The sequence below is a fragment of the Struthio camelus genome, chromosome 7 (genome assembly GCF_040807025.1).
Source record: "Struthio camelus isolate bStrCam1 chromosome 7, bStrCam1.hap1, whole genome shotgun sequence".
NCBI lineage: Eukaryota > Metazoa > Chordata > Aves > Struthioniformes > Struthionidae > Struthio > Struthio camelus.
The window spans coordinates 22190175-22216291 of NC_090948.1; the positions used below are offsets into that span (position 1 = coordinate 22190175).

Below are 26117 nucleotides of genomic sequence, written 5' to 3' on the forward strand. Positions count from 1 at the left end.
TGCCATAAATAAATTCCTTACACAGTAAATGTTATTAGACAGAAAATAGAGATGGAAAGATTAGGAGGAAACCACATCATCCCCTACTCAATGCAAGTTTGTTCCCTGTGCTACATGTTTCAAAGCTTTTGTTCACTTTGGTTTTTAATGACTCCAGTGAAAGAGCTTCCACCACTGACCTTGGAAAGCTGTGTTACAATCCAACCAAACTTCCAGTCTCAATTTATGTCTTCTCAACTCTAAGGCATAATGCAACAGTTTCATCACTTTATGTTGGGAAGAAAAGCTGGGGGAAGCAGCCGGCCTTCGGCCTGAAATAAGCCAGATGTTTATGCTAATAGGAAACAGCCATATATTAATGTTCAACATTAACTGAAAACATTTGGAAAAAATACAGTCTCCTGATTTATAGAAATCTCCCAATAGATGACAATGAGTGTAATATGTTGATCCCAACTGACAGCCTAGCACTCTAAGGCTTTTTTGTCACTCAGATGTGTTTACCTGCTGTCTGATACTTCCATTCTCAACCCTGAGGTCATCATGGGAACTCTAAGAAAACTTCTGTCCAGCGTGCAGCAGACATACACTGGACCATATCATCAGCATGATGGAAAATAATAAGAGCATTTTGCCATGTCCTATACAAATCTATAGGATACCTTTAGGTGGGCAATGGGTAGTTTCTAATCATTCTCTATCTGACACGCAATAATAGAAAATGAGGTTCAGAGGCAGGCCACAAAAACAACAACCAGCCTTGAAAAATACCATACAAGAGAGAGACAAATGCTCACCTTGAAGAAATCACTGTCATAAGCTATCAAGAGCAAGTCCCTAAGTGGATTTAAAAAGTAATGAAAGGATAATTAGATGAGCTGCAGTAACAATAGACAGGGTTGGGTTTTGGTTTTGTTTTTTTTTCTCCAGAGTGATATAAGCTCATCTGCTTCTGAGACTAAGCAGAATACAAACCAATGGAGGCAAGAGAAAAAAAATTCCTATGGACAGGCTACAGAGAGACCTCAGCACTCTCTTTAGAAAAAGCTGGAAATGGCCAATGGTAGAAACCTGATGATAGATGAGATGATCTCATCCAAAGCAATTCATATATGTTTGTGTCATTTTTTGAAGGACACTCTTCTTGTAGGTGCTAGCAGAACAGAGCCTATCATCCAGAACTAATCTGTGCAGATTCCATCTATCAGTACCTAACAGTAACTCAAACACTCTAGTCACTTTCTTTAGTGTATATATATTTAAAAAAAAGGCCAAACTCTGCCCCTATTGGATATGCTCATCAGAGTCACACAGATCTTGTGAGTACACCTCAGAGCAGAATTTGTGCTTGCTGTCTACATAATAACGTTGACAACAGGTCACATTTTGATCCAGATCCAGGTTGATTTGTTTTTTTAAAAGATATTTCAAAAGTGGTAGAGCCTAGAACAGAACTCAGATGTACTGATTTACAAATCACATCCTCTTTGGCTGTGCATTCATCTGTTGTTGCCAATCGCAAATCTCAGATAAAGTCTGAACTGTAACTCCTTTCCAAGGCCAAGGAGATAATGAGATATAAGGTTTTCCCTCAGAGTCACAGATCTGATCAAGTGTGCTGATCCAGCTAATGTAATAGAGTAAGAGTCTGCCAAAGGTGCCAGAAAAGAGTTACTTCTTTTCTTTCAGCACACAAGCACTGCACTTTTTTCAGTGAGGATGTTGCTACTTCTATATTTACATTGTATTGCACAGGCACCAGCAAATCAAATACAAACAAATTCTGTCTGCAAAACAATGACTTTGCTTCCAACTCTTTGCAAATTAATGTGCATTTGTTCCACTATTTTATTTCCTCAAAAATAGGTTGACAAGGGCTAGGTTGAGTTTTCAGAACTTACAACCCACTCAGACTCTTGTAAACATTATATATATTTTTGCGAAGCATCTATTATAAATTATTGTAAACAGTGATGTCCTGTAAGAAATTAATGTAAACACAAAAAGAAATGGATACAAATGAATTATGTTCCCCTTCTTTACCCAACCTGCCCAGTCTCTTGGTGAGATCTGCCTGCACAGCTCTAATTATGAGAAGTCATGTGCCGAGATAAATGATGGCGTTCTCGGAAGTACTCGTGACATATTGGGCATGTTAGCTTCTCCTCCCGTCTCCTCTTGCACTGGGATTCAGTTGAGGAATATTCTTTTTTGTGGTGTGACCGCATGTGGAAGACTAAATCGGATGTCATGCGAAAAGACAGGTTGCATTTGGCACACCAGTTCTGGGCAGCCACTCCAAACGATGTAAAGGTGGGGGGAAGGAGAGTCAGGGAGGAGGAGGAGGAAGAGGAGGAAGAACTGGCGGTTGTGTTTTGTAACTGTCCTCCTGTTTGTTTGGGCCACAGTTCTGAGGTATATGGGAAAACATTGCTCCGAGTGATGCTTGTCTGTAGCATCTGAGAGTTACACAAATCACTGACAAAGAACTTGGAATTCAGGAGAGTGCTGCAGCACATGATGTCTGCAGTGGCAATGAGGCCGGACAGCTCCCCCAGGCTCTTTGCTGAGTCGTTCATGGGATGAGAAGAATTTACTGTAGCTCTTTCTGCTAGACGCTTACTGGGTTTGCTGAAAGCACTCTTCTGTTCTCCTCGGGCTCTGGTGGGCCATACAAAGGAGAATGCACTGCCGGAGGAGTTAAGCAACACTTCCTTTGACACCTGCTCTTTACCAAGTGGGACCGGGCCATCTTCCTGTTCTGACTCCTTGGGTCTCTCATTCCTCAATTTGTCCTTCATCCTCCTGACCTCAGTGAAAGCACTCTGCTTCTGCTCTAAAGCATCCTTCTTAGCTGACTGCCTCCCTGAACTAAGCTTCCAGAAAGAACCAGCCAATGCATGCTCTCCTCCAGTCTCTTCCTTGCCCCCACAGATATGTTCTTCGCTCAGATTATTGGTTTTCTCCAACAACACAGTTTTCCTGCTCCTATTATTCTCAATCTCCTCTGATTTTGCTCTCCTCTCTCCTGTGAGACCATGTGCATCATCTTTTCGAGTTGCCATTTTGACCTCTAGATCCCTTGCCAGGCTGTGGAAATTTGTGGTTTGCTCAGCTAAGCTGCCTTTTGCAGTCTTTGGGTCCTGGAATTTTCTCCATAGCAGGGCACTCTTCTCTGAGACACACAGGAAGCGGACATGGGAGAGATAGGAATGCTCACATTTAAAGACTCGGTTGCATTCTTGGCATCTCAGCTCTGCAGAAACAGACAACAGATGTTCAGTTTTGCAAAGTCAGAATCACGGGCAGAGCCTGACCACAGCCATTGCCACGGATAAAAACCAGAAGCATCTCTAGTGTCATACAAGACTACATAGGATAAAACTAATGCCAATGCAGAATCAGGCCCCTTGCTGCTATGGAAAATGACTCACCCATATTTGCCTCCACATGCTACTTGCAGAAATGCTTTCATTTACATTCTTAGGCCATGTTTGTATCAGATAAACTTGCCAGTACACCACAGTCTAGATAAAAGCTTATGAACTTTATGGTAGTTCAAAGTCTGAACCTAGATTTCAGCCTGCATTTTGCAGGTAAGTCACTAACTTTTAATACAGGCTGAACATCAAACTCTATATACCCATGTAATCTACAAGGTGTTCTAAAGCTCGACACAAAGATTTTGGCATAAGCCTCTATTTTCTGCAGAGGATACTCTGGAAGTTTAATACTTTTTTACAAATCATCTGTCAACAATGCCTGAAGCCCTTACTCATGCTCACTTGGCAAACTGCTATATATCTCAGGGCACCGATGTCTGTGGCACAGGAAATAATGTTCTAAGTCAGGCAATGCCAGTGATGGACAGGAAGAATGGGGAAGGTGCACTGACATACCATCTCCTGCTGGCCTGCAGAGATATACTGCGTCTCTGATTCATTGGGATGATTGATTACCCATGAACAGAAAGGACACAATTCAGTGACCAAGAGGCATATGGCACATCTTAACTTTTGGAAACAGCATTCATGCTACTGTGTTCCATAACACACTGCAGTTTATAAACGTGAATGATGCCAGATGCACCTGGAGCCTGGGATACATAGGAAAGTTCCTGCCTTGGCTGGGTAAACTACAACATCCTACTCTATAGGTTCAGCACAGCTTAGATCTCTTCCCAAACTATAGAGACTGAGCTTTTTATATCAAAATAAGACTGTTGACTTTGGTGGGAGATTATACCTACCGGTTTAGAGTCATGAGTCTATATAAAGTGTTTCCTGTGTAGTTAACTCTTTGCACTGGTAAATTTATAGGGTTATATAGTCAATCTCAGACTGACATAGTGTGTCTACACAGAAGCTATGCAGAGTATGCTGAAATCAGTCAAAAATGATTTAGTGGGCTCCTGCCATGAATGCATCTATACTAATTTACAGGCAAGTACATTACCTTATAAATCTACCAACCCAAGCTCTATGTAAGTTGTGTTTAAATCAACCAAAAAGATCATGTAAAGTGTTTTGTTCCAGTTTTGCTTTGTCTCTCTGTAATCTTGAACTGTATTCTTTTTACAATAGCTAAGTCAATTTCTTTTAGAGCAATAAATTCCTAATAACATCTCAGAATGAAAACCATGCACTTTTCCTTGCTCCTACTGTGTTTCAGGCTAAATAGACAGACTGTGCTGTATGAAGTAGTGCTTGGGTTGTTACATATTTTATAGCCTTGCTCAGTTACAAGATTAAAGCTGATCATTAGCCTATATCTGACTCCCCAAGGAGCTAAAAAAGGCATATTTCCAACTGATATGTTAGGGTTTTAGGAGCCCAAGGGAGTCAGGTACAGGATGTTCCTTACACAGCTTTAAAAATTCCAGCATTAATCTCTAGCGCTCTATCCTCTGTTGGGAAGTAACAACAAAAATGGCATTGAGAACTGCGTATGTGTTCTTGTTCTACGACTCCGGCTCAATCTCCAAGGTAGAAAGTCTTTCATCTTAGCTGACCAGCTAGTGTCAGATGGGCTTTATTTTCTTTTATGACAGGAACACCTCATACTAAAGACATTGTAGACTCACTTCAGTCCTCAGTGACCCCTGCACAACCACCAATTTCGTACTTACCATTTTGGAGACTCCATGTTTTTATCTCATTGAAACCCAGGAGGCTGGAAAGCTCCTCATCATACCAGACCAGGAGCTCCTCATTTTTGTTGATTTTCCTGGTGGAGCGATAATATAACTGGCTGTTTTTTAAGTATGCTTCCAAGTTCTGCTCCTTGCTATTGGCAGCTGCTTGAACAAGTCTCATCCAAGGCAGTCCTGTGGGACTGTGCACTGATGTAATGTCCACCTGTGAGACAAGATGCAAAAAAGGGAAGTTTCTGGTCCTGGGATGCAGAACAAAGAGATTTACTTTGAATTCATGTGCAAAGCCTGGTCTCTGCCTCATACAGAGCCAGTATGCCAAAGCCATGAGCCCAGTTCTCACACAGGAGTGATCAAATCCAAAGTTGTCATAGAGAGAAGGCCTCTCCCATGTCAACACTGAACGTGCTCACCTACCTTCTGCAGATTCAGTGCTGATCATAGCCAAGGGACTAACCCAGCAGCCGTGTTGGGGCCAAGTGCACGTACAGTGCTGGAGAAAACTAGGGAGTGGATGTGTGAAAGTAACAAGACTAAGAGACAAAGATGAATGGGAGTTCTGGGAATACACTTGAGTGGGAGGGAGAAGAAGATACTGATCTTCACAGGCAACCTGCTCTGGCCTGGCACTTCCAGGGCCGGTGAACTGGCCCATCTCCAGCCCTTTCATGGCAAGAATGCCAGCCTCTTCCTGCTGGGGGCTGTCTAATGAGTCTTCACCAGGTGTGGCTCACAGAGGATTGCTCCTCTCTAAGTAGGGATTTTGTTCCTATGGAGAAATGGGATATGAATCAGGAAAGGCAAAAGTGTCGCAGTCCAATGGGTGTGAGATGTGCAGGCCCCTGGAACAGTGCTGTGTGAGCCCAGACAGAGCACACACTCTGGCCTGAGGCACGTGGGGTGTTTCATACCACTGACATGAGAGGATATGAATCAGAAGGTGTAAGAGTAATTTTAATTATTTGATTCAAAACAACAAGGAGGCAACATCTGCATATACAATTGTTTGGCTAGATCACATAAATATTAGATTTTAATAAATACAGCCAGGAAGCACTTATACAAAGCCTTTCATTTTTCAGAAATAAAATTATGTATTCATATTCCAGCATTCGATAAACAGTTTAACTTCATTTCAAGGCATCCAAAAAGACAAGAACTCACCAGAAGAATACTACTCATTTAATTTCTTCTGAGAGTAATGAGGACTTGATTTACTTTCAGTATATATTCATTAAGACATCTCAAACAGATTAAGTTTAAAAAAGGTACTTAGTTTGCAAAGCTGGGCACCCAAAAGTTAAAAAATTAATATTAACTCTACTGCTCAAATTAAATTTCCCTTTTGTGTATATGTTACAACATAGTCCTCAGTCACATACCCTCCTTTCTCCACTGGACTTCTGAGTCATTTAGTCACAGGTTGACCATGCTCTGGAAATAGTATAACCGTATAATATAATAATATAACCATTTGTTTTTGTCTTCCTCATTCAATGTGTGGCTCCCATCTTATTTACTTTATTGCATTTGCTCTGCATAGGGAATGATTAACCTCTTTATAAGTTTTTCCTTGGTGCTTAGCACAGCAGACCTATGTCCTCTGCAGTATTTGAAAGATGGGGAAGATCTTTGTAGCTCAGAGGCAGCAACACAGGGCGATCAAGGGCAACATTTACACATATAAAAACTAATTTTTGAAGCACTAAGTCATTGTTTTGAAAGGAAGAAGTTGGAAAATGAAAAATGTCTATTGACAAGCATGATCTAAATTTCACCCCAAGCAATGTATAGCTCTTTGTTTTCCACTAATTGCAGGGCAGCCATTCACTGGTGTTTTGTATCAGAAACAGTATTTTGGCTATTTCTTTTTCTGTTTTTAACTCCCTCCGACTATTACCTACCTACCATGCAAAAGTACGATTGTATTAGTAGCTTGAACACAAGAATGAAACATTAAGATGCCATTAGTATAAGAGTTAATTAGGATAAAAGAGAAAACAAATTAGCATGCCCTGCAACTGGTTCTCTCTAAACGCCATGGTAATTAACAATGATTGGATTGAGAAATACAAAAGTCTGACAGCGACACAAGCACACCCACCCACACACGCAGTGGTTGCAACTAATAGCTATGACAGAGGCTGTCATTTATTAGTGTCTATGTTTCAGAAATACCAAGCACCCACCCGGAGCTCTAAGCAAAGTCAAAGGGAACACCACTCCTCTGGGAACCAGACCTTCAGAGAAAGAGCTGAAAATACTTACAGAGTTATGCAGGGAGTTAAAAAGGATAGATCATAAGACCTGGGTGCAGCCAACTAAAAGCCTCTGCCAGCTTTAGTTTTTGCCTGTGTAAAGAGATGCTACAAGTCCTGCAAGTCCATCCTCTCCTTGACAGGTCAGTCCTTTAGATGAATCTCTTGTATCCATAGATGAAGGAAAGGCTTCAGGGCCCAGTGGGCTCAATCACAGCTGTGCTTTAAGGAGATCTGGCTTCCTTGATAGAAGCTGGAGGAGAAGGGAGAGCAAAAGGCTCTTCCTTGGAACCTGAAGGCCAAACCCACCGGAAGCTGTAAGGGGCAGAGAAGCTCAGTGGGAGACACTGGTTTATAAGGGGCTGGCTTGCTTTGCTGGAGGAAACGGTTGGCTGGAATAAGCCACGTGTGCCCATGGCTGCCAAGGCATTTTCTTTGATCAATGGCACAAATTGACCCAAGGAACTCAAATTAGGGTCTCCAAGTGGATGAAAAAAAAACATACAGAATACCCTTTTGGACTAAACATAACAGTCCAAGATGAGGCAGCCCTGGCTGGAAGTAATGTTCCCTGAAGTCTTGCAAGATTGTTGCTGAACTAGGATGAACATGAACCTCAGCTGCAGAGATTTCACATGCCAGATCATTCCTATGTGTACCCTGTTTGTACCACAGCCAGCATATCAAAGTCCATTTATTGTTTTGCCCCTCAGAACTGTGACAATATTATGGTATCATGATAGTACCAGTTGTCTACACACAGAGTTAGGAGCTTAGCACCAGTTTCTGAATTCTGGAAGGTTTAGCAAACAGGATATGGGACTGAGGATCACATCTGAAACAGTTATTTGCACAGAATTTCATGTATTTACTGCCAAAAGACAGAACCAACTAATGCATCTGATTTCATGGCTGCATAACCACTACTTAGCTCAAATGTAGCGAAGCACAAAAGCCATGCCTCTCAAGGGCCACCCCAATGGACAAACCCTTAGAGGCTCCTCCTTGATTCTGCAATCATTCCAAAACTCCTAGGAAAAATACAGAAATATTCCAGAAATACAATCTCATTCCACGAGGGATCTTCCTCTGATGGGCTTCCAGTTCACCTGGGTTCTGGTAACGCTGTCCAAGCAAGCAAACTTTTATCAGAGACCCCAACGAATACTCAGCCAAGCCCTGAAGCCTCCTCTTCTCTTTCTAAACCTGCTTAAAGCAAAAGTCTTAGACAGGTAACTAACGATGAACAACTGCATCTCCCTTTCCTTATCCCACGTTCTCCTTTGGATTTATCTCCTCGCAGAGCACAGAAATCTTAGGAGAATCTAGACCCTTCCCAGGTTCTCCCATGCGATGGTATGTGTGGGAAAATTGCTTGCCTCATGCTGTAAAGCACCAACTCTCTGTCTCCATGTAGACCAATGATTCCTAAAATGCACTCCAAGACCCAGAAGAATAAGTTAAGAGCTCAGCAGGAGAAATATGCCTCATTGCAATGTTATTGCTAGAGAATGTATTGCTAGGGAATGTATTGCTAGGTAACAAAAAGCTTGGGAACCAGAGCTGGAGAAAGAGTTAACAATCTGCACTCACTCCATCACCATCCTTGGGTTTCTGACTTTCCCTACACGATGATTCCTTTTGCTCCACAGACCTAGCTCTATGGCTTTGTCCACAGCAATTGAAAAGAGCACCTGCACACAGGCAGACATATCTGAGGTAACTTCAGCAAATTCATGTACTAATAGCAATAAGTTGGGGCTGCCTGAAGATTGTGTGGACTAGTTGCTAACTGTTAGCTTGCTGATATCTTACACAGTTCATACAACCTGTGCTGAAATCCCTGTTGCCGCAATTTCACTCTTACGGATAACTGAGCAAATTGTATTACAGCTTGCTCAGATCTGTCTACAAATGCTGCAAATGCAATACTTGCTTGAAACAGTGCAACGCCACACTTCCCTCTTTGTTCTCCCAGGGCTGTCACACCTCACTGTAAGCCTTCTTTGTCCTTTGGTTGTAAGGAGGAAACAGGAGCATGAAGATCCTAAACTATTTGTTCCTCTTTCCTCCTATTCCTGGTCAGTGCTGAAGCAGATCATCAGTCATCAGCATAGAAGTAAGACTTTGCATTCTTCCTGGAAAGGAAACAGCTCTCACTGAGGTCCCTCCAATCTACAGCTCATAAATCAGAAAGGTACTGGGCTACTTTTCTCATTTGAAGGAGCTGTTAGTTGTGCTGAACAAAACAAAAATCTACCCCTTGACAATGTTACCTGCTGAGGGAGGACATAGCTCTTTCTAAAATGTTTGACATTAAAAGCTGCTTTCTCCTACCTTAAATACATAATGGATGTTCCTTCTATCAGAGCATTTGAGAGCAATAAAAGCTACAGTGTCCAGTAGGGTGTTCTGGAGCATGCACGGTCCAAAAATAACTTCTTTGGGAATGTCTTGGGTGGTATGAACAGTAGCCAAAATATCTGGAAAATGGTGATGCAGGAGTTTGTTGTCACTTGTCCAAAGGAATTTAGGCAAGGACGTAAGTTCCATCGTAAACCTGTAAAATAAACAAGAAATCACATTTGGAATACAAATGGAAATGGCAGGGGGCGTCACTGCTAACAATATAAAGACATTCAGGAACTGTAGGTGAATTGTTAGAGAATGCTAAGATGTTGTTGGTTATGGAGTTCACAGCTTTATTAACATTCAGTTCAGAAGGAGAAAACTGACTTTGCACTAAACCAAAGCTTAGGTTTGTAAACAAGTCAGTTTCTCTTCTCTGGAATAGTCGAACACTTCAGAGTTCATCTGCTTCTGCCCTGCTGCTCTTCAGAGCCAAGAACAAGAAGTTTTGGGCACAGTAAGCAAAATTTACAATCAATGGAAGTCAGAATATTCTTGTTTAGCATATTCCCAGATACCCTTTTTATTTATTACTGGTAGTTTGGAGAGGTGTGAAGGAAGGTGGAGAAGCAGAACAAAAATAGCAATGTGTTTCGATTTAGCATGGCAACATCAGTCTAGGTTCTGCTTAGGCAGTTACAAAACCAGGAATAGCCTGAGTCTTGAGTTTATTCAGCCTCACCCCACAAAATCTCTGGGGAGTGATAAAAGGTAATTTCATCCCAACTCCATATTTATGTGAGATCTTACTTATCTGCTGTTGTTAGGAAGATCAATCAGACTGTGTTTCATTCCATGGTGATACTTCTTGCGTAATGTTGGTGGAGATTGCTGTACTTAGGGGTTGTATTTTCTTGCCCTTTATCTTGCCTTTATCATGTAAAATAATATCACATTTTTCAGAGCAGAGATGATCTCTCCAGTATTGTGAGCCTCAGTCTGGGAACTCTACATGCAGTGAAGAGGCAGGTTTGAGTTATTTGTCATTCTAAGCTTCTCTAGGTTTTTAATAAAGATATTGCCATCTCCAGCTCCCAGCTGGAGGTCATGGAAAAACCCTCATTTATGCCATCAAGAGCTGGATCAGGTCCATTAGGCAGAGAAAATTGAAGAGAACAGCAACAAGCCCTGAAGAGGCTTTAGCCTAATAAATACTGAGATAAAAGGGCTGAAGATCCAGTCTAATCTTTCTCACTCTCTGCCAAGAGAATTGATTTGTTACTCTGTGGCTCATGACTTAAACTGAAATGATATAAAGTGCTCAGGAGAGTTGCACTGATTTAACTAAATCAGTTTCTAAATCAGTGTAGTTAATTCAGTATAATTTCCTCTGGTAGGCAAGGGCTAGGTCCTTACTCTGAAAATATTGAAATACATGGTTACTTATGCAGTAAGTAATAAACCTCTGAAAGATAAAGACCTAAAACAGATAAGCAATAGAAAGCCGGGGGCAGGGGGGGAAGAAAGGGCATAAAAAAGTCAGAAGACTTGCTAGAGATTAGTACCTGAGAGAAGGATATAACGGTCACTGCCTTCTGTTAATAATTAATTTTATTGCATGGTTACAAATAGTCTCCTAGAGTTCTTGTTTGTGTGAGAATAAAATGATGACTTGTACGTGTATATATGTTCATACAATATATAGGATTTACCTAAGTATATACAACATATTCACATATATGTTAGTGTTTCCATTTAAACTACACTGACTTTTAATAAATGGGAACAGTAGAGTCATACTCATTTTTAAATAATACCAAAAATAAAAACTCCAAACCAATATAAAATAAAGTTGGCTTCTACAATGTTTCAATGCTTCCAAACAGGGAAAAAAAAAAAAAAAAAGGAAATAAGTTGTAACCTGGGCCAGTTCCTTCCTCTAAAGAAGTTACATCCAGGAAATTCCTAATGTCTTCTAACATTATTTTACTTATCCACTTATGACCCTAGAAGGCAATTCCTGTCACTGAGATTTCCATTTCTGTGAAATTCATCCTAATTTCTATCTGCAAACTAGCAGAGTGTTGTACCTTGGCTACACGGGTGTCAGTCCTCAGGAAAAAAAATCCAGGGCCCTCAAAGCTGAATTTGCAATGAGAAAGGAGTCACAAATGCTGGATTTGAGCACATACATTTCTCTAAGAAAAGGGGTGGGCACTCCCTGTTTGCAGTCAATCTCCTCCTCCAGAATTATTAGCCTAAGCACGGATACTAGGGTCCAAAGAAGCTGCACTCACTTCCAGGTAGCTGCTGTTGCCTGGTACCTGCCTCTATTTCAGCATCTTTCAAAGGGCTCTCATAAACCCAGCAACCATGTCTTGCAGAGACTGAAGCCGTGCAGCTGCCAAGAAAAGGAGCGCGAATTATGTGTAACAGCACCACCTAGTGATTTCTGCCACAATGCACGTCCCCAAACAAAGATTCACAAAGAGGGAAGGCAGGCTTTAGCACTGTTGCCCCACTCTCTTTTTGATTCCTGCAAGGCGGGTTCTGAAACCACCAGGGCCCAACTCTGTACCCACCTCCAACCTGGACAGCTTTTCTGAGCCTATTGGTTAAAGTGAGTATACCAACAGCTCTCAAATATGTGTGCACTGCTAGGTATGCTGCATGCCCCCCTTCCCAAAATCCTGAATACAGAAGAGCTTCCACACTTTCAAAGGCAAGGGCAGGAAATAATGCCCCAGACATAGAAATCTCTATGTTATTCACTGTCCCGCAGGAGTGCCTGCAGGGTAGTCCCCTCTTCTGTGCAGGGGAAGGGAAGCTACCGCTCCTCATTAGAAGCATTGCCCCAAGGCAAAGGCAGCTGGCCGCCTCTTCCGCAGCAGCTAAATCACTGTACACACACCTTCAGTTCCACTGAATCCTTCTAGATCGATGGAACAGGGGGGAATGGAGCCTAATAAGGAATGTCTTATATTTCTGAATAGCACATCTTCTCTGTATCCCAGTCCAAGCATCCCTCAAAGTCTATATGCCATTTTAGCTTCCTTGTTTCTAAGTGGTTTGTGAATTAGTTTAAGATCAGTGACAGACAAAAGAAATCCTTCAAACCTATGGACATAAATGCCAGAGTCTTAAAGTGACAGCTATGGTTGCATCCCTCTCTTGCACAGAAGGATCAGCTTTGTGAAGAGCTGCAAAAAAGATGTACTGTATATACACAGCAAAGGGGCTTGTTACAGTAAGCCTTGTGTCAGAAACTTTCAACATGGGAAGATCCAACTATTGACAGGTCAAATAATTTGTCCCATGCCCCATCTAGTGCACATCTCAGCATAACAGTGTCCTGAGACAAAGTGACAGCAGGACAAGTCCCTGGTGCTGCTCGCTTGCTGCATCATCACAGCTTCTGAGCACCTGCCCAGCATTATTTGCTTTTCCTGTGAGTGGTGCGTCCTCTGTCCCTCTCTGCTCAGACAGGACGATAGTGCTTGCCCCACAGGTACTGGTTTTTTGATAGAATCTGGTCAGGGTGGTGCTGAGGAGGGAGCGTAATTTAAATTTAGTGTGCTTTTTTGCAACAGACAAGGCAGGCTGAAGATATGCTGCTGGTAGTTGCAGAGTAATGATAATGTGCAACATCTTTAATACCTGGAAAAGGGTGAATCTTATCCACAGTGTCAAAATAGCACGTGAGAAAGCTCTTCCCCCTGTGTGGGCAAGCTTCACACTTGTGTTACACAGGCAGAGCTCATGAGCGGAGGGGTAACAGCAGGCAAGCATGGCTGTGCTACTTCAAAAATGGAGCTGCCAGCTCTGCAAAGGGCTGTGCTGCATCCTGTGGGCTTTCTGACTTGGGCCACCATTAGCCCAGAGCCCTCTGTTGCAAAATGTAGGTTCATCCACAGAACTGTCCTGCTTCCTGCATAGATGATGGGTTCACAGGGTTTCTGATACTTAAGAGAGGAACTCCCAGCCACAGTCTTGACCTGTGAGAACTGAAGATACTGACTTCCTTGAAAATAAGGTTTGAGTCTTGAAAAATTATTTGAGAGAAGAGAGAGAAACTAAATTGATTTACCTTCTGAATCCTCTCGTGGAGAAAAGGAAGCTCAGCAGAGGAAATGAAGGGAGATAAAAGGATCAAGCACTGCAGGAGTAAGAGAGGAAGAGGAGACAACTACCTATGTTAAGTATCTAAGTATTACTTTTTTAATGGTTGTTCCTAGTAGAGAAACGAACCAGTTCTCATGGCACTTTTTTTATAAGTTTAATAACACAGATTTTACCTTTGTCCTATTTATCTGGAGCCAGGTTTCAGATTTTGGTAACCTCTTCAATGAAACCTCCTTTTTAAAAGCATACCTAAAAATGAGAAGCAAAGATCCAAATGGTCCAGTTCAAATATGATAAAGTTAAAACAAGCCTGAAGATTTCCCGCAAGCTTTCGCTTTTGCTACTTGAACAGCTGTCAACGTAAAGGAGGTCAGCAGGGTTGAGAAAGCAAGAACAGTGAAAGGACTTGCCATGGGTGGCAATGGTGGTGTCAGAAGACACATAAAGATGCTATTTCAGCAAGGCTCAGGGAAGCTTAGTGTTGTCCCAAGCCTAAATCTGCCCTGCGCTCTTCCCCTAGTAAGTCCAGTGAAATACTCATGTCAGTGACACTTTGCAGGAGTAAATCTTAACAGCAGATGGGCAGGAGGAGATTGCCCAGGGCCTAATCAGCTTGGTTCTTTTCCGTTCTCCCACCACTCACTGCAAGTTCAGAGATAGCCAAGGAGCGGCTGTGTGCAAGGTCAAGTCTGACTGCTGTCCAAAGGACATCTGCGAGATTCTCCAGGGAGGGTGAGCAGGTCTGCGGCTACCCTCCAGCAGAGTGCAATGCAAGAGAGTTGCTCCCTAAGAGTCAGTGCAACCTGATAGCACCAACACACAGCTTAACATTGCCAATGCATAGCACCATGTACAGCACTTGCAACAGAGAAATGAGCTTGATGCTAGAACAAAGAACAAAGTAAGATCACTTATAAAGGGGACAGAATATAAACCTGAAATACACCTACCTCTGAATTTGGTAGAAGTTTGATTCGAGTCTAGACTAACCTCTGCATGTTTTTCCTCTGATTACAATCCAAGGCCAAAACTTCAGCCGCAGTCAAGAATGCCTGATTTTTGCAAAATTCTCCTTATTTTTCAGAGACCTCAGACTTGAACCTGAATGGAAAGTCTATAATAACCCCTGAACCCAGTACTTGAGCTCATTTAAATCTAAATCAGATCCAACTGAAATCTCTCATCTTTGCCAACAGTCCTCATGGCCTAAGGAAAGTCATAATCATTAAGCATCTATAAATGGAGTCATAATGAAAAATGGAGAAGATATACTAGAATGAGTGACATTTTTCTTTGACAGAATGAAGCAGGTGAATTGCTCACATTCTTCATAGTGAGCAAAAGGACAGAGAAAATTAGCATAACAATGATTTCTCCAAGACTTTGCCAAATTGATTTTTTTTCCCTTAGATTTCCCGGAACTCCTGAGGTTAGTATCAGAACTTCATCTTCCTTAGCTCAACTTCCTATTAGACCTACAGCTCTTACAGTGCATTTAACTACTCCTGTCTCTATCTCCCTGGCATACTTACATGCGCAAACGTCTGCAAATGCTTAGAACTACATGGTTCCCACTAACTGTTTCAGCCCTTATTTTCCCAAGCTGAGCCCACCACCCCCCTTCTTGCTCTTAGCCTGCCCTTCAGACAACAACCTCTCCAGCTCTCTCCAGCTCTTAACCACTCTGGTACTAAAGCATCTACAATTGCAATCCCCACTCTTTCAATAACCTAGGAATCCCCATAGGTGTTTTCCAGTGCTGTCAGGTCAAGCACCTCAAGTTTTCCCAGTGATGCCATTTTTTTTGTAGAGTTCTCACTTTCATGTGTGATAGCAAAACAATTAATTTTTCCAAAGGAAATACAGAATATAGTTGCTTATGTTACTTGTTTTCATTAAACAAGGAAAAAATCATGACCGGAATGGTAGGTGTGGATTTCTGTGTGGAAGGGTCTTCTGCTCACAGTGATATACCAGCAGCTGCCTTTGATTTCAGCGACAGCAGAGGCTTCATATAGAACTTTTAAAATGAGTCTGGACACAAGAAACTGCCTGAAGAGATGGGATTTCCACCATATTTGGAGGGTATTAACCTGTCTGGTGGCACTGTGCGAGGAGAACTCTGCACAATGTCTCAGAGCTTCTGTTCAGGAAATTGGAGTGGGACAGAGTAAGCAAGGCAATTTTTTGCTTTTACTGTGCTAAAAAAAGAGGACTTGATGCAATTTCATTTAATATATAGGTAAAGACACACTATATCAGTTACACCTGTCTTTATGTTACTGATTTCCACATTTTGCCTACCTGTACTCCCATTGCTTACAGATTCCCTAGCTGTCTTGCACATCGAACTCACTCTTCTGCTACATAGCTAAGTTTATAGAAGTCTGTCACATGCCTCTTTGTGAAGGTCATAGCTTCAGCAGTGTATCACGTAGGCAATGATATGCTTGCCTGAAACTGCCAATGCTTGGAGTGCTATTGCCTCCTGGAGACAATGGCCTCCAGGCAACATAATCCTGCCGTTCTCTCTCATGTTCTGCATAAGCAGTTCCTATCCCTTTGGGCTCACCCACACATATGTCTCTGAAAGGGTGAAATAAAATTAATATTTATAGTGTATTAGTAGCGCATTAGACTCAGATCACCTGTTAGACGATGGGTATTCTCCATATTCTATTTGTCACAGATGCGAATTCTTCTTATGGATAGGTTTAGGGATTTGCTGTTTTATGGACTCTTCATCCCCCAGAGAGTATCTGATACACATACACCATGTCCTTGAGTGATAGATTTTGCATCTTGATTTCTGAGATATGTGACAGATCTGTCAAACAGCAAGTACCTATAGGCAGGCAACTCCCTATGGATTATGCAATGGTGATGTTTCATCAACAAGCATATGAAATAGGATGGTGCTCACCACAATTGCTCCCAGCCTGCCTGTTTCCAGAAGCAGCACACAAACTGTTAGTGAAAAGGGTTCAACCTGATGACTTCGGGATAGTCTATACCAAATCTCTTACAATACAAACTATGATCCTTGAGACTGGTTTTGCTAACACTAATCTAGAGGGTTTAGACACCCCCGCTCTTCACCTGCTACATTTCAGTGTAATGTAGCATTTAACTCTAGCAGGCTCCTTAGAGGACATAGCTCCAATACTTTGGCTTACCCATATCGATGTGTGGCTCTTCAGAAAACCTCTGTGAACCCATGCAGTTAATAGAATGACCTGATTAAAACACAATCCGCTTTCAGCTCTTCTTTACTAAGACCCTTTCTGAGTGGTTTCCCATGTTTCTCTATGAAGACTAGTAGCCCTACTGGAATTAGTGTGCCTTTTAGCAGTGTAAGATACTACTTAACTTGCCTGGAAGTTTGTGCTCAGTACGCATGTGTGTGACTGAGTTTTCACACAATTGTGACATCTCAGGTTTGGCCCAGAACATCTTTATTACCTAAGTTAACGTTCTTAAACTCTTGCAGAAAAGGTAGTGGCAGACTTAGCAACTGAGCCTAACAGAGCTTAAAGCAACACCTACTCTAAGCCTGTAGGTGTATCTCTCTAATGTGAGTACTGGAAAAACTGACCACTTTCTAACGAGCTTTTCAGAAGGAAAGAACAACATGTATGAGTTGGCACTTTTGATCACAAGAGGCTTTGCAAGCATGAACAGATAATGCAAACAAGGTTAACAAGAGTTGTCCCTTCTTCCACTAGGATTACAGGAGGTGGGAATGGTTGACACCCAATCCCCTCCCCATCCTTCTGCTTAGGTCTCCTCAAAATCTTGAATTTCCGGCTCTCCACTTCCTCTGGATCACAACTGGATCCCCTGAAACAAGCTAGGAAGGTATTGGTTCCTATTCAGCGGGCTGCAATCTACATCTCTGGTTGTATAAAACCTGCTCCCTGCCCTTTGCCTGCTTTCTGGCTCCAGCTGCTGACCCAGGTGGTAGAAGTAGTGACTGCCTCACCAGCAGCTGGGAAGCATGCACATCTGTTTGGTTCAGAAATACCAAACATCCCCAATCCTGAGGCAGTTCTATGTGTACCTATCCCATTCTATAGTACAACAGTCTACTGTGCATATTAGGAAACAACTCAACTGCTGAAATACTTAGCAGCTCTCTTATGTTCCTGAATGCTCTTCCAAGCTAGAACCCTATAGATATCTTACTCCCCCCTCTCCCTCCTCTTTTCATAGTTCTTGCATTTCATCCCATTTGCACTAACTAGGGTTAAAATTTGTGCCTTCCTGAAAATTTTTTATGCAGCTCCCTCAGATTTGAGAAAAAGCATTTCTAGGGAGATGAAGTGAGAGAAAGGCATTGGAGCAATTCTGAATTAATTTTCAGATCCCTAATTTTATACTATATGACCTTCAGATGTCACTGCAAGCTCTCCTAAGAAATTTCTGGAAATGCCCAATACAGAAAGACCAATTTGAGCAAGGACTCCTGTGCTTCTGTTTTCCTCGGATTTGAACCAATTCTCCTTGTCACAGAGACCATGTTGAACCTTAGCACTGCTCCTCACTTCTTGATAGTGATAAAAGGGATTGTAGCCTTGCTTAATATTATGATTGACTTTGACAGTGGGAAGATAATAACTGAACCGCCTTTGCAAAAAGGGAAAATTTCAGCAGAACTTAATACTAGTTCTAATGCTAATGCTTAGTGCTAGCTCAGCACTTTAAACTTGTAAATGGAAGGGAATAATAAAAATTGTTTCTCTTAATTTGAAAATAAAAATTCCAGTAGCTTCTTCAATTTTACTTGTATGTTCCATTTTAACGGTGGCTTAATTTGCATACAGTGATACTCCTTTCAAAGCAATAATGGAAAAAAACCAAAAGTTACTCATAAAAACTGTTGAATGTTTGACTCTGAGAAGCATCATCCTACTCTCCCCGACCACTCATACATCTACTCCGGCCTTTCTCCAGATGAAGGATTAACTTAAACAGTATAGCCCTGCATTTGCCATGTCAACAGAACTGAAAGAACACTTTAAACACGGGAACCATCATGTCTTTCACCTTTTAACTTACTCCTCTGTACTCAAATGTGTGAAAGTGTTTGCCCTGAAGCACATAACCTGTGACTTCCTGCCAACGCACTCCTGTGGCCACTGCCAAAACTCCCTTTGATTTCAATAGGAGGTCTGTCGGACTGAAGAATCCATGATCAGACATGCAGTGTCACACACAATAAACTACAGCTAGTAAAGGAATTGAGTTGATGCAGACAGAGCGCTTCTGTCTGCAGCATTTATTATTCTCTGTTGTTATAAGGAACTAAAGATTCATATGCATGAAGGAAATCTCAAGGGAATCAGCAGTGGAAAAGTGAGACAATCCACTTTCTAACTTTTACATTTTTCCTTCCTTTTGTACAAAGATTTCTTCTGTTTTTATTCGAGTTATGTACTGCAAAGGAAAAGAATCCAAGCTAAAGCTGAAAGAAAGGCAAGAAGTTAAAAGAAAGGGATGGAGAATTCTTGTTTTAAAATATAAAATAACTAATCCCCAACCCCCCAAAATAACTCGTGAAACAAACCGCAATCTGTTTTCTAAATCCATTAAATTACAAGCTGAGCAGATCCTTTTAAAGCATAGAATGTCTAAACAAGCCATGTCCTTTAGCTCATTGCTACTGCAAAATAAAATTTCTGTGCTTCCGTTTGGACTCAGGTTCGTGAGCCGTTCCTTTCAGGATTGAGGTAGGTTCTCTATACTGTATACCCTTGAAAAGCTCATGTACATGAATAAAATTGTACAAGTGTATGTGGAGAGGACAGGGAAATACAGCCATGCACTGCCATTCCCAGCTAGTTTGGGTTGAACAAAGTCAGCTGAAGATTTGCCCACCTCAGACAGTCATCATATCGCAAGCAGAGTATGTAAAAGTCTAGTATTACCTTGGAAGGGAAAGAATCGCTGCTGATTTTAAGAAAGAAAACTAGTTATGTGTCCTTTATTTCTGAATCTCAACTTGAGCCCCCAGGTCACCTCTGAGAACTAGCCTATAGGCTGTATTCCTCCCCTCCAATATGGCGGCAAATTTGGATCCAAGAGAAGAAAGAGGTCAGCAGATCCAAAGAAAGCCCATTACATTAGTGCCAATATGCCACTTCAAATAAATTGGGAATGAACTTGCCTGACGCATGACAATGTTTTTTCTTTGCCATTTCAGCTGTCCCCAGCTTCTCTTCTTCATACCTTCCTTTGCAGCAGCTGCACAACTCTGGCTTGGCAAGCTCCTAAAAAGAGTATCTAGAAACAGGGAAAATCACTGCCTAGCATCCCCTGAAAAGAACATGAGATGAGTGAAGAGCCTCATGTCTATTTCGAGCTTTCAGAAACTGGCCCTTTTTGGAGTGCGAGTCCAATCTGAAAGTTTTACTGTGAATCAGACATCTCCAAACTCTGGGGTGCTCACGATTATGCTTTTATATCATCATAATATCTACAGAGCAGTTCTCCAAGGCTTACAATTTAAAGGCTTTGTGGTCTTCAGACTGTCTTCCATCACCTGAAATCCACAGTGCATGCAATGCAAGCTGACAGCTTTTGATGAACCATCATTATATCTTGGCTGGATACCCAGCCTAGTGAATCATGAAGCTGCCAAATCTTTTTATTATGAACAGTCTCTCAGACTTCAGTGGCAATAATGAAGAAGACAGACCTAAAATCCCTGCTTGGAAATGAGTAAATACCTCAAGCACCACATCTGCCTTAAGCAAGTCTTGTGAAATATAGGAGCTATTGGGAGGTGTGGAGTAAAAGAAAAGCTTCCGAGGTTCTTCCTTTTTCCTCTGAGGACAGGGACAGCTGAAGCGGGATCTCTCCTGAGGCACGGCAGCTGCTCCACAGACATGCAAAGCTGCCACTTCGAAGTAGATGCAGATTGCATCTATGCTCCCAAAACCACCACAAGGATGGAATTTCCATTCTTTACCTGAAGCCCAGGAATGAAATGTCTGAGATTTAGCATCAGACCTACCCTGATGAGGAAATAACTGAGACTTGAACAAGTGCCAAGAAAGTAATGTATCTTATCCCCACTGACTTTCAAATGGGAACTCAGTGTTTAACTTCCCTAAGGTATTTAGAAAATTATGCAACAAAAGCGCCTATCTACTACCAATATCTTCCAAGACTGGTAATGGGATAGGCAGGAGTAGAATGGAGTATCTCACATAACAGGAAAGCTAATACGGATTCGCTGGCATGTGTCACTCGACGGTATCTGCATAGCTCCACCTGGAGCCTTCTTTGAACTAGCAGAGCTTGTAGTAAACCAGTGATTTTAAATCTGGTTGAACATGAATTGGCCCTGCACAGAATCACTCATGTCCCTGTCTCACACCTCTCAGTGCTCCAGATACAAAAAACGCAGTGCAGGCACTAGGAGTGCCCTCGATGTTTCAAGCTGGACAATAAGCAATGGTGAATAATATGCTGTCCTGATTAGAAAGGATAAAATCCATTCATCCTTGGCTACCCCGCTGGCTCAGAGAGACTAGGTCTAGGAATTTGGGTCCATGTTGCATAAAAGGTCACTACTCCTTTCCAGTTAGGTTGGCCCCAGATGCAAAAATATTACTTTCATCTGGCACTACATCTGATCTAATGTACAAGCTAGTACCATCAGGGTCCAATTCATTCCAAAGTCAGATAATTCACCTATGGATAAGGGAGAGTTGACTATAGCTCTATACTCTGCTGTTTTTTAAAGAACTAATTTGCGTGTGCAGGGCACTGTACTTAAGGGCTGACTTCTCACTGGCCCACTGCTTTTCCATCTAATGGAAGCATTACCTTTATCTAATACTTCTGCTCTTGTGGTTTCAAGGCCTAAGACCTAAAAGTACTGTTCCTGTGGAATACAGGCAGTATGTTGTAACTCTCCAGCCAGGTTTGAGGATTTTATTATATTAACAGACTGTGAATGTTACAAATTAACAAAATTTCAGCTGCAAAAAATTTCAGTGTGTGCATCATGCGTATTCCAGACCTGAATTGCACTGGCAGACATCTCAGTGACTTGGTCTAGTTTCTGCTCCCACTGTTTTGGCATTGATCACCCTTCAGAAATAAACATAATGCCCAAAAAATGTCACTGGAGTTTTGAAATTTACAGGGAACAACCAGGAAGGGAGGGAAGATAGATGTAAAAATTCCTCTACTTTTCTCACACACAATAACAGCTTACACCAAACGTGCATTTTAAAGTAGCAGAGTTTTTTGGAGGCAAAAGAACTATGCAAACTTATCGTCTGTCAACAGACTGCAAGAAAGTTTCTTGTCACTTGTATGCGTGTATCCACTTACAGGAAAATCCTTGTTTGATTCATGTAATTAGAAGAGACATAGGCCCCTGGCCATGGTAGTTCAGAAGTTTTTTTCCAGTATAAATACACAGCAGTGCAGCAGTTCTGATATACCTGTCAGGCATAGCTGCTGAGCCCGCCAGTCCCATTTGCTCTCGTGCTACCATAGGCGCCACACTAAGATCATAAATGTGCTGTCACACAGCTGACTGCTCTGTCCCCAATCCATGCACGTGATCTGCAGAATTTCTTCCTGCAGCTCGGTCCCCTCCATCTCCCTAGCTGGTCACCTCCGTGGGACAGGAGCTGGCTGTGGCCAGGCAAAGCACCTCTTGGCTGGGTGAGCATCCCGCCTCCCGCCCTGCCGCCCTCTGCTTCAGTGCCGTTTCACTGCTCTCTTTTCATCTTCAAACTACCAAAGGCACAAAATCGGCACAGAAAGGATTGCTAAGAACAGCATTTCCAGTGCGAACACATTTGTTCTCACACAGATTTGTGCACTCGTTCATTCACATAAGCATCCAAGCCGACAAAAACCACCATTCCCTAAGACTAGCCACAGCAAAGTGAAAAACAACCAGCCAAACAACCAACCAGCCCATGATCCAAACACAATTAGACAGAAACAAAATTTGTTATCTAGTGAAAATAGTCACAAATCATTTTTCCTCTCTATTCATCTAACTCAAATTGAGCACTCCTTTTCTGAAATTAAAAGAAATTATTTTATCTGACTGATTTTCAAGTTATATAAAGTACGTTTGCATTTAACAGTCCTGCTATTTATTTTTGGTAGCTCTTGATTTTAAAAAAAAGTGAAAGCTGTTCAAATGTTTCTTTCAGAAGGGCGTGTGTATATTTGTATGCTTATTTATATACATATATACATGTATGTATATATATACACACACACACACACAGAAATATTCATAAGTATACATACAGCTATATAAACTTTTGCATTCTTGTGTGTTTATCATGTGTATTTGAAGAAAAAGGATATTTTAAGACTGATAGCACTCATTTTCACATGGTTAATACTGGAAATTTCTCCAGCAGTATTAAGGAACATTAACTTACATTAATGTTATTTACATTAATGCTAAACGTCAACTAACAGCAAGTAGCTGAGTTGAATAACAGTATGTAATGTGAAAATGCGGTGAACAACATAAACCACTGATTTTACACTACAGTGAAGCAAAAAAACCTTTCAATGGCAAGTGCGTTTTGTGAATTAAAATAGGTCCAACATAAAATAATTTGTTTTCCAATAAAATTGTTTGTTCTCTGACCTGATTTACTAATATCACGTGCAAGTAACGTATGACTGTGCTGTAGGAAAATTATATTAACTGGTTCACATCATTACAGATCTGAAAATACATGCATGTAACATTCTACGCAAGTAATGTTCTTTACATGGAATTTATTTTTGTATTTTCTCACCTGGTTAAATTACATTCAGATAAAAGGAGCTAAAGGAATATTTTGACTTTTTATTAATATTTATATGACAATAAAGCTAATTCTTCTTTTCTGAAATATGATATTTCTATATAGGATTTCTGCCAAGCAGTTTTGCTTTGCTTTGAAATACTGGAAGCTGCTTAAATCCCAGAAAAATTTGCTTTCTCAAACAGTGACTTATGCTTTGACATAGTTCTACACACTGAAGAATGAAAAAATAAATCTTGATTTTCATCTCTCCATCTTCCCATTGCCTAAATAAATCCCCCTCGCTAGTACCAACTATATTTAAAAATGGTAATGAGCGGTCAAGCAGCACATTTAGCATTTTTTAAAAGCTGGAAATAAGGGATAGCTCCTGAGCAACAATTAATTTTTGAATACTGAATCTAATGTTTGACTGCCACTGTTTTTATTTAAGAAAGAATAACTGTATTAAAATACGGAATTATTTAAAAACCATGCCTTCCATCAAGACTACTGTCAGCTCTTTCAACTAGTACCTGCTTGATTACAGAATAAAGACATTAAAACGCTTCAAACAGTTGTACTGAACTTCATTGGTATGGAAACCTTTCCATGGAAGGATCTGCGAACGTAAAGACCAACGTGACATTTTTAAATGACAGCGAATGCAGTTTCTGACTTGACCAGTAAAAATGCCCGTTAAGGAATATGGACATCATTATACTAGGTAGCAGTGAATACCGAATAAAAGCGTGAGGCATTTCCAAGAAAGTTCACCACCGCTCCCAAAGGGGAGCGTGGGATCGCCCGGCTGCTCGGATCGCCCGCGGGGGAGCGAGGAGAGCCGCGACAGCCGAGGAGGGAGCTGCCGCCGGGGAGGCGTCGGCGGCCCCGGGGGAAGCGGCGGAGCCGGCGGCCGGCACCGGCCGCCCGGCTGGACGGCGACACCCGGGAGCCGCCTCCCCCCTCGCCGCCCGGCGCGGCCCCTCCTGCCCGGTCCCGCTCACCTGTGCTGCCGCCCCGCTCCGGCTCTCCGCCGCGCTCCCCTGGGCCACGCTGTCCCGCGTGGGGCGCCCGGCGAGGCCCCGTCGCGCTGCGGAGGGAGCAGCCCCTTCCCTGCGTGTCCGCTGCTCCCGTCTCCCCGCCGACCCTGAGCCCAGCGCCGGGGCCGCCCGGCCCCCAGAGACGGCGCGGCGCGGCGCGGCGCGGCTCGGCTCGATAGGGGACGGCACAGCTAAGCACGGCTCGGCTCGGCTCGGCACCCTCCGCCCCGCGACGGCTCCCGCCCAGAGCGGAGCCCCGGGACCGCCTCCCGCGGCGGCCGCCCCGGCCCGGCCCCGGCGCCGCCGAGCCCCCCGCGGCTCCCCCGCCCCCGCCCCTGCCGGCAGCCCCGGGGCCGCCCTGCCCCTGGCAGCGCCTCGAGCCGCCGCGAGCTGCGGCTGCTCGGGCTGCAGCGAGGGGGTGCTCAGGCGGTGCACGGGATTCCCCCTTTTAACGCACTTTAAAAAGGGGAGTTCCTTTTAAAGTTAAAAAAAAAAAAAAAAGCTCTACACGCGCACACACACACGCACACACACACGCACACACACCCACCTCTAAACCCTTCTTCCCTGCCGTCCTTTGCAGCCTCTGACAGAACACTTTTGATTTATACAGCTATTCTGGGAGCTGCGGATACTGAGAAAATGGCTTAAAATGAAAATTACTGCTTCGCAGGAAGTACTCGCGGGATACAAATTATGAATCTGTGTGAGATATCAAGCGATTTGTGGCACAGCTGGTATGTAGAATATAAACATCAAGCATCTTGTCATAATCAAATATTCCCTAAATCTGGACTAGCAACATTGCTTTTGAAAGATGTCGTTCCATATAAATGCCTTTAACGCCTGGTAGAAAATTCTTATGAACATGTTGACAAATGAAATAGCCCGGGTTATTTGATTAGTGTCCATGTAATCTGAATATTGGTTTGTATTGGAAAAAGAAACGTCAACCCTTTAATGTTTTTGAAAGGATGGATTTTCGCTACAATTAAAGAGTAATCTTATACCAATAAAGAGAGTGAATCATGCGCTGCATGTGCTGTATTAAAGGGATTAAAGAGGGAATAAAGTCAAGAGTTTGTGTCTTCTTCAAAAATTAAGATCAGGCAGAATAATCGATGTTAAACAGATAATGGGGATTGGTGGCTACCCCAAGCACCGTGCAAGGTCTGCATCCTATGGCCCAGTTGGGGCGGGCTTCTGGGCCCCTGGGATCTCTCACTGCGTCTTTGGGAACGTTTTCTGACTCGGGGTGCAGATGTCAGCAAAGCAAGATTAACAGTTCCCACTGCAGTTCATAACTCAACTATGTATATTTTTGCAGCCTCTAGGCAAACAGAGATACAAAGCGTACGAAAGGGATAATTAGATGTTTTCACCTGCCTTACAGAGCACAGATCACCTTACG

The 26117-nt window shown here is 42.4% G+C and overlaps 1 protein-coding gene across 2 annotated transcripts; it reads right to left on the reverse strand.

Annotated features, from left to right (window-relative positions):
* Nucleotides 1-1824: 1824 nt before the first annotated feature.
* On the reverse strand, nucleotides 1825-24896 carry ZNF488 (zinc finger protein 488). 2 transcript variants are annotated; one of them, XM_068950210.1, is made up of 5 exons: nucleotides 24671-24893; nucleotides 14055-14130; nucleotides 9748-9970; nucleotides 5129-5357; nucleotides 1825-3256 (listed from the first exon to the last, which is right to left on the reverse strand). In XM_068950210.1, the coding sequence occupies exons 3-5, from the start codon at nucleotides 9961-9963 to the stop codon at nucleotides 2085-2087; spliced, it is 1617 nt and encodes a 538-aa protein (XP_068806311.1). In that variant the 5' UTR covers nucleotides 9964-9970; nucleotides 14055-14130; nucleotides 24671-24893; the 3' UTR covers nucleotides 1825-2084. The 2 variants fall into 2 exon arrangements, with proteins under 2 accessions (XP_068806311.1, XP_068806312.1); XM_068950211.1 differs by lacking the exon at nucleotides 14055-14130 and having other exon boundaries at nucleotides 24671-24896.
* Nucleotides 24897-26117: the final 1221 nt, after the last annotated feature.

Coding starts and splice junctions, on each gene's coding strand:
- ZNF488 (XM_068950211.1), bottom strand. CDS start 9,963: ATGGAACTTACGTCCTTGCCTAAATTCCTTTGGACAAGTGACAACAAA. Junction 5,358..9,747: donor ACATCCATTATGTATTTAAG/GTAGGAGAAAGC, acceptor CTTGTCTCACAG/GTGGACATTACATCAGTGCA. Junction 3,257..5,128: donor AACATGGAGTCTCCAAAATG/GTAAGTACGAAA, acceptor CTGTTTCTGCAG/AGCTGAGATGCCAAGAATGC.